We start from the raw sequence: 8,188 nt of genomic DNA, 5'->3' as shown, positions 1-8,188 counted from the left end.
AAGCTGGCATTTAGGGCCCCATGGCAAATCTCAGTGGGTTTCTCTTCCTGCCTAAGTGGACGTTGTCAGAATAAATTAAACTTCCCTGTCGGGAGCACTCCTGAGCTCCCCCCTCAGATTGGTGGGGGGGAAGACTGACACAGTCTCTTGGTCCCACACCCCAATCTCTCTGCTTGGCTGAAGAATGGCTGCCCGCACACAATCATATTCTGTCCTGCCTGGCCAGCTTTATGACTTGGCCACCATCAATCTGGCCCCTAACACGACATTTGTTTATGAGGGGTGGGAAGGGCTAATGGCTTCATGAGCTGTCCATGAAATGCCTATAGTGGAGAAGGCCTTGCAATACCAGGCAGGCCCAAGGAGCAGGGGACTCGGAGCTAAGCTCTGAAGCAAATGGCCGGCGGGGGGTGGGGGGGGGGGTGGCCTTACAAATGAGAGCCCCTCTCACAGAGCTCTCAGAGGTGGGGCAGGAGTAGAGGGAAACTGTCACTCCAACTGGCCTTGCTTTGGGTGCCACTAACAGCCTCAGAGAACACTGGTGTGGGTGCCTGAGGCCTGATCAAGTATGGACACCTCTTGTCCCTCCTGGGCAATCTGTCTAGGCAGCCTCCACCTGCAGAGGGTTCAGAGACTCTTGGGTTTTGCACCATTAAGAACAAAACTAATGACACTCCGCCTTAAAAACGGAGACCCTTCCTGCCCTATGTCCTTTCCTCGCCTATCAAAGTTAGGGAGAGCCCAATAGGACTATAAGGCACTCTTGTTTCCTGACCCTTGTTTCTGACCCGGCAGGAAACAGCCAGGAGCTTACAGGCCACCAGTACAATCGAGCCTTATTCCTTTGCAAGCATCGATTATTAATGACACAAATTTTGTGGAATAATAAATTGTAAAATGCATGCTTGTTTGCACTCAGTCTGGTGAAAAAGGTCTGCTAACTACACAACCCTGGAAAAGTCAGCACCGGTTCATCCCACACGTGCAACATGCCAAATGCAAGACTGCCTATGGCATGTGGCATGCCGGCATTTATGTAGTCGCGGCATAAATTGCTATTAAAATAAATGTGCCCATTTCTACATAAAGGACAAAATACTCTCCTAAAGATTTTTACAGAGGCTATTTTAAAAATTAGCCGATCCCCCGCCGTGGATCTGGACTGCTGTCACAGGCTAATTTCAAAATGTACTGGCTATTAGTCAAAATATCAAGGAGTTTTTCTTAGAATATTTCACAGGAGAATTATCCTTATTCCTAAAACAGTACAAACCAAACGTGCAAACCTCTAAGGAATAAGTAGTTCCACGTTAAATAAGGTTGGCAGAAGTTGGTTTTCTTAAATCGGATGTGAGAATCGAAAAGGTAATGTACTGATAGTAGGAGACATTACATAGATGTGGTTTTTAAAATCCGAATAATGAGCAGAACTTCTCTCCTTCCACTCAACATAGCTTCTAAACTTGCACAGGCAACGAGTGCAGAAATGACTACGTCATGTATGTTTAACACAAACACCTTCTTAGACACATGTATGTTTCATGCCTAATTTTCAAACATTCGAATAGAAGAGGGTAAAGCGAGTTGCTACCAAGCTTTGCTCGCGCACGCCTATCAACGCTCTCGACCTGTGGGCCGGGGGCTCCTCGCTGGCCACAGAAACCAAAGCACCGCGCTTCGCCCCATACCGGCTTCCTCTCCTGCAGCTGGGACCGGAGCCCCGCAAGGAAGGGCAGGGGCTGCTCTCGGCCCACTCCTCGGCAGGCCAGACTCGGAAGGGCCCCCAGCCGGGAGCGAGTCGACTCTTTCCCTCGCCCAGGTCACCCCAGCAGCTCGCTCCCGCCGCTGGGAACGGTGCAGAAAGCCCGCCGAGCTTTCCACTGCCGACCTGGGCCTAGGCCGGGGCTGACTGCGGCCGCCACCTCCTCCGGGCCGCAAAGCCGAGACCCAAGGAGATCGGAGAGTCGCAGGCACGTGGGCTCCGAACACGCGGAGCCTGCCGCTCGCCCGAGGGCTTCTGGCGTCCTTGAGGCCGAGCGACTCCCCGCACGGCCACTGCCGAGTGATTGGTGGCCTCTGCAAACCTCACACACGGCGCGAGGACGCAGCCCCGCCGGGGAGGCCGCCTGGGGCCGCAGCGCTGGCCCGGGCAGGTCTGGTGCGGCCAGGCCGAGGCGGGTGGGCCGGGGGTGGTCCCGCAAACGCGCAGCTCCGGGTCCCGCGCCTGGAGGCTGCGGGCCGGCGCGGGGCGAGCTGTCACCCGTGAGCAATGAAGTGCCTCTGACCTTTGCACCCCAGCTGCGCTCCGAAACACACGTGTGTCTTCACAACAAAGAAGGCCAGCGAGAGGAAGCGAGAGCTCGGCGGGGCCCTGCAGCGCCAGGCGGAGACGCGGGGTGACCCGGCGAGGGAGCGGGGCTCCTCCGAGCTTCTCGGCCAGAGCCCCGAGGGCGCTTCTCCCCGCTCGGCGGCCCCCGCCCCGTCCCCATCCCCGGCACCGCGCGCCTGCCACCCTCCCCCAGCGCGGTCTTCCCGGCCCCCCGACCCAGCCTGCGATGAACCCAGCTAAACTAACGGGGGTCTCCCTTTGACTCTGTTTTCTCCGACGACCAAGTTCAGGAGGAGGCCGCGGAGGCCGGGGCTAATCTGGGGAGGGGGCAGCGGAGCGGGGTGTGGGGAGGAAGGAGCTCCAAACGCAAACAGAAGCCGGGCCCCGGGCCGCCGCGGGTAATTACAGCTAATTAGCTGGAGAGCGTTCCCGTCGCGAGCGGCGTCCAGGAGGCCGGCGTCGGGGCGGGCGCGACTCGGAAGGGACTGGGCCTGCGAGAAACGCCCCAGCCGGAAAGCCAGGCGTGGGCCGCGCGGGTCTCCACCCGCCACCCCCGACTCCACACAGTCCGACCAGACACGTCGAGAACGGTACCGTCTCCGGCGGCCGAGCTGCTGCGCCTCGGGCTGGGCCAGCCCGCCCGCGGGGACAGGGCCGTGAGTCACCTGCTGCAGCTCCCCTTCCGGGCCTCGACACCCCAGCTCCGGCCGCGGGCCCTTTGTCCGCAAATCCCAGCTCCTCGCTCCGCTCCCCAAAGCGGAGCAGTAACACCAAACTCCTGGAGACTGGCGATGGAGTCTTTACCGTCGCCCCCTCCCCTTCCCCCGCCCCGAAAGAGGCTGTAACCCGAGGAAGCTGGAGGCAGCCCCGGGACCTAGCGCCGCGACAGCCCAGCGAGATTTAAACGGGGCCGTGAGGCCACCCCCAGCCCGCCTGCCCCGAGGAGACACCCGCGCCAGCGCCGCTGCGATCTTCCCGGCGATTAGGTTACGACCCTGGGGGAGGGGACCGAGCGAATCACAGGCCACGTAGAGCAGTTTTTGACTGAAATTAAAGTGTATTTATTTGCAGCAATCCTTTAACAATGATCAAATTTTGACAACAAGCAACAGCAATTACTGCTTAAGTGTTGCCTCTAGATAGGAGCGGCAGATAGCAGGAAACTGTATTATCTCCAAAACAAACTGCAAGGCCCCCCCGAACGTCTGTAATCAAATCGCCATCTCCCCAAGTCTGATTGGCAGGGCAGATCACCCTAAGATAATGAATTTATTACATTTCCTGGGTTATTTACAAAAGGGGGAGGGCCAATCCGGATTGTCCCATAGGTTTAACTGTAAATTAACAAGAAAAAATGGTTTAAAAAGAAACCACCCTAGACCAAAATGTTCTGCTCCTCTCGCCTTCCTTATTATTGCTTTAAATCTTTTTCAAAAATAATTGTTCTACAAACATATTTTCTAAAATAGTTTCCCAAAGATTAAATATCCCTTTCCAACCCGCAGTATATTTTTAAAAAAGCAATCCTTCTATGTAATACATGAAGGATTGTAAATGGGGGAGAATTATATACACACATTTAAAAACTGGTTTATTTTTCCTTTTATAAAGGACTGAAATTAATAGGAAAAAATCTATTCAGCATCTGGCTCACAGGGATGTATAATATGTATTGCAATTTTATATGGAATACACAAGCCAAATATTTATCTGTGCATATCTGGCCGCACAGTCCCATGTCTCGGCACACAGGTATCACCGTGGTAAGACCGCGGCTGATTCATGGGCTTAAAATTTCCGAATCATGGTCTGTCATTAGTGAGAAAACGTATTTGTTTATATACCAACTCCAATCTGTTTAGAAAAATATCTTTTACTAGGCTCAAAGCAAGCTGACTATATAGTACATTTTGCAGAAGATGCTGCAGGAAAATAAATCTAAACAAAAAGACTTTTAGTAAAATTTGGCATGGACTAGTCAGAGGGTTTCTCCATTTTTCAGAGATTTAGGTGGAGAATAGGTAACTTCTAGTGTTTTATCTCCGAAATCTTTTTTCGTAATAATTAAAGTTCTATTAAAGTATCCAGACATATAGGTCTCATTCAAACTGAATGGTAATTTATTAATAAACAAACAATGAATATGTTCAACAAAAAGAAAGAAAAGAGGATAGAATAAGATTAATACAGTTTCCCTTTTTATAATGAGAAAAAAAAGCACAATTTAAAGTTTCAGGCAATTTAACGTCAGGTTTTGGAAACACTTTCTGGCGTTTGGTCCACGACATCCAACTACAAATTAAAAATAAATTACTATGTTGCAATTTACATTTTAAAACAAGTCCATGAATAAAAAGAAAGCGACTTTCATAAACGGGGACTTTCCCCCTCCCTTCAACATAGGATAAAATAATATCTTACAGGTGAGAGACAAGGAAGAAGGCAAGAGAGGGGACACCGGAGGAGGGGAAAGCAGGTCTCTGAAAAGCAAGAAGAAACTTACGTGTTATCTGGAGTAACACTGTCCTTTAATAAACCATGATTTTGCTGTCTCTGTATAAAACAGTTTACGGGTTTGTTTATTTAGACAAGGCAAAGTGGTGGTGGCTCTGAATTAATCTGTTAAGAAAATAGAGTTTTCTTCGTGCTGGTGCTGGTGAGCTGAATTTTTGGAGGGATATTCTGTTCGCTGGTGTGATGAATATTCTCAGGGGTTTTTTTAAATTGGATTTTTTTTTAGTTTCGATTTTGCCTTGATGGGTTCCTTTAGCTTTTCCTGCTTTGGGGTTCGATTCAGTTCGGCTTTGAGGGGGTGTCAAAACTTGCTACAGTCGTAGACGAAAGCTCCGGACGTGCGGTACAGAGACTGGCTGGAAGGGAAGGCCATTTGACAGCTACTATTCCCGTTCACTGGAGAGTTGTTCAAGCCGATCCTCTGTGACTCGAACATCTCCCGCACCGAGTGGAAGTTCTGCTGCTGGCCCGGGTAGCCTGCGGCCGCCGCCGCCGCCGCCGCGCTCGCCAAGTGGCCCAGGTCTCCGCCCGCCTGGTTCAGGTACCACGAGGTGAGGCGGCCTTGGTGGGCCGCAGGGTGGTGGCCGGCCTCCTGGCCTCCCCCGCCGCCGCCGCCGTGACTCAGGGACGACGAGCTGCTGCTGGTGACCGGAGGCAGAGAGTAGTCGGGCAGGGGGTCGTCCACGGCCGAGCCGCCCGCGCCCCCGGGCGCGCCCTGCAAGTGGCCCCCGCGCTCGCCGGCCGCGTACAGGCTCATGGCCTGCAGGTTGCAGTGGTAGGTCCCGGCGCCGCCCGCGCCCCCCGCGCTCCCCGCGCCGCCGCCGCCGCCGCCGCCGCCGCCCGAGCTGCCCGCGCTGGAGCTCTGGCTGCAGGGGGAGCTGTAGAGGGAGCTCTGGCCGGGCGAGTAGGCGCCGAGCGCCAGCGGGGGTGCGATCCCTGCGCGCGAGGACGCGGCCGCCGAGGCCAGAAGGCCGGAGCTGAGCTCCGCGGCCGCGCTCTGCGGCGACCCCCGCAGCGACGTCATGATGTTGTCCACGCTGAAGCCCTGGCTATGGTGCGGCGGCGGGGCGGAGGGCGCGGGCGGCGGCGGCGCGGAATCCGCACCGTCCAGGCTGAGCGGCCGCGCCGACGGCAGGCTGCCCGGGGGGCTGCTACCGCTGGACAGGCTGCTGCTGCTGCTGTCGGGGCTCTCGATCTTGGGCACCGCGGCGGCGCTGCCGCTGCCCAGGGCGGCGGCCGGGGACAGGGGCTGGGGCGGCGAGGGGCACGTACCGTTCTCGGTCTTGATGTCCTGGATGCGCACGGGCGGCGGCTGCGGGCCGGGCGCGTTGCCGTCGGTCTGCTCCGGCGGCGCGGGCGGGGGCTGGCGGCCGGGCGGGGGCGGCTCCTTGAGGTGCAGCCTGTCCTTCTCCTCCTTGTCCTTCACCGCGTCCTTCTTCTTGAAGCGCCGCCGCCGCCGCAGGAAGCTGCCGTTCTCGAACATGTTGTAGGAGTCCGGGTCCAGCGTCCAGTAGCTGCCCTTGCCCGGCTTCTTGTCGTCGCGCGGCACCTTGACGAAGCACTCGTTGAGCGAGAGGTTGTGGCGGATGCTGTTCTGCCAGCCCTGCTTGTTGTCCCGGTAGAAGGGGAAGCGGTCCATGATGAACTGGTAGATGCCGTTCAGGGTGATCTTCTTGTCCGGGGCGTTCTGGATGGCCATGGTGATGAGCGCGATGTAGCTATAGGGCGGCTTCACCATGTCCTTGGGCTGCGGCTGTGGCGTGTAGGGCCCGTAGGCGCGGGCCATGCCGCCCGGGTACTGCTCGGCGTGCGCAGGGTGCGAGTACACGCTCATGGGGGCCGGCATGGCGGTGTAGCCGCCCCCGGCCGCCGCGGCCGCCGCGCGGTAGTAGCTCTGCTCGCCGCCGAGGTAGGGCACCACTCCCAGGGAGTTGGGGCTGGACACGGAGTAGCGCGCCTGCATGGCCCCCGCTCGCCGCCGCCCCGCGCCGCCCGCCGCCCCCCACCCTCGCTCGGGCCGGGCCGCGCCGCGCCGCGCCGGCCGCCGAGTCCGAGTCCGGGCCCGGCCGAGCTGGTGCCGGGCCGCTGCGCTGTGCGTCCGGCTGCGCTGCCGCCTCTCCCGGCGCTCGCTGGGGCTGGTTCCTCCGCGCCTCGGGCTACCTCGGGGCCCGCGCGGCCGCGAGGCGGGGTCGCTGCGAGGGGAGAAGGCCGGGCCCGGCCGCGGCAGACCGCCTTGCAGGAACTCGCGGCGCGGCTTCCAGGAGCAAACGGGGGAGAGCAGACAAAAAGAAAGAACAAGCAGGCGCCCTTCTCGCCACACTGCCTGCGCCTTCCAGGAGACTCTGCCCTGAGCTGCCGGCGAAGGCGGCCAAATAACCAGGGCGGGGGGGGGGCCGCGCGCCGGCCGCCTGCCCGGGCCCCGCGTCACCTTTTCTCGGTCTCTCGCGCGCCAGCCGCTTAAGGAAGCATTGGGAAAACTTCTGAACTTTTGAGCATCCGTCACCCAGGCGAGGACTTTTTTACGCAGTTACACTTTTTTCCGGGCAGCGGAGCCCCGCCCCGCCAGCGGCGGCAGCCAATGGGAGGTGAGAACCGCCTCTGAATGAGCCGGAGGCCGAGCCCTGCCGGCCCCGCTCCCGGAGGCCGGAGGACCGCGGGGCTGACCACACGCGCGCCGGCCGACCTGGCCCGGGCCCCGGCCCTGCGCCCGCGCCGGCGCCCGGCCCGCCGTCGGTTCGCCCCCCGCAGTCCACCTGCCTGCCGCCGGCGCCCGGCAGACCTCCCACCCCGGGCCCTCCGGACCCACGCCCGCCGTTCGCGCAGACTTCCTGGGTCCTCCCGGGCCCCGTGCGGACCCTGCCTTCGTCCACGGCTCCCGAGTGGCCCTGGCGTCTCCGCCCCGCCTCGTGCTGGCTCGCTCTCATTCCTTCGCCAGCCCCGCCGACGCCAGCGCTGGGGTTGCCCCGGCCTCTCCTCCCCGCCGCCTGTCCTCTCCCGCAGCCCCTTCCCTCCCTTCTCCAACGCCAGTCTCACTCGGGTCACTGACGTCTCCGGCTTTTCTCCACTTGGAGGTTCTCCCGTCCTGAACTCGGCTACAAAGGACGTGATTTTGAGGGCTCGGTCACAGCCAGGCCCTGTTCCCGGTGGGGAAGAAGGTTCGTCGCCCATCTGGCCCCGCTCCGTGACCCCTCCCCAGTCGAAATTAAGGCCAGGGGTGCGGGGCCCTGCTGGGAGTTTCCGACGGCCGTTCACCCGCGAAGGATGAGCCTGCCCCGCTGCGGGCCGCCCTGCTTCTCGCCCCCTCCCCGGGGGGCCGGCCCTTGGCGGCCTGAGAGTGCGGGCGGC

The 8,188-nt window shown here is 59.2% G+C and overlaps 1 protein-coding gene across 1 annotated transcript; it reads right to left on the bottom strand.

The window, feature by feature from the left end:
- Window positions 1–3,252: 3,252 nt before the first annotated feature.
- FOXC1 (forkhead box C1) lies at window positions 3,253–7,408 on the bottom strand. Its single transcript, XM_024249207.3, has one exon. It carries the CDS (start codon window positions 6,804–6,806, stop codon window positions 5,145–5,147), a length of 1,662 nt encoding a protein of 553 aa, XP_024104975.2. The 5' UTR covers window positions 6,807–7,408; the 3' UTR covers window positions 3,253–5,144.
- Between the last annotated feature and the right edge of the window lie 780 nt (window positions 7,409–8,188).

This window comes from Pongo abelii, chromosome 5 (genome assembly GCF_028885655.2).
Source record: "Pongo abelii isolate AG06213 chromosome 5, NHGRI_mPonAbe1-v2.0_pri, whole genome shotgun sequence".
Lineage (NCBI taxonomy): Eukaryota > Metazoa > Chordata > Mammalia > Primates > Hominidae > Pongo > Pongo abelii.
The sequence above is the reverse complement of the archived record's forward strand: the minus strand, read 5'-3'. Positions and strand labels throughout refer to the sequence as shown.

What these genes read in the sequence shown, in the direction of transcription:
- FOXC1 (XM_024249207.3), bottom strand. Translation starts at nt 6,806, where the DNA reads ATGCAGGCGCGCTACTCCGTGTCCAGCCCCAACTCCCTGGGAGTGGTG.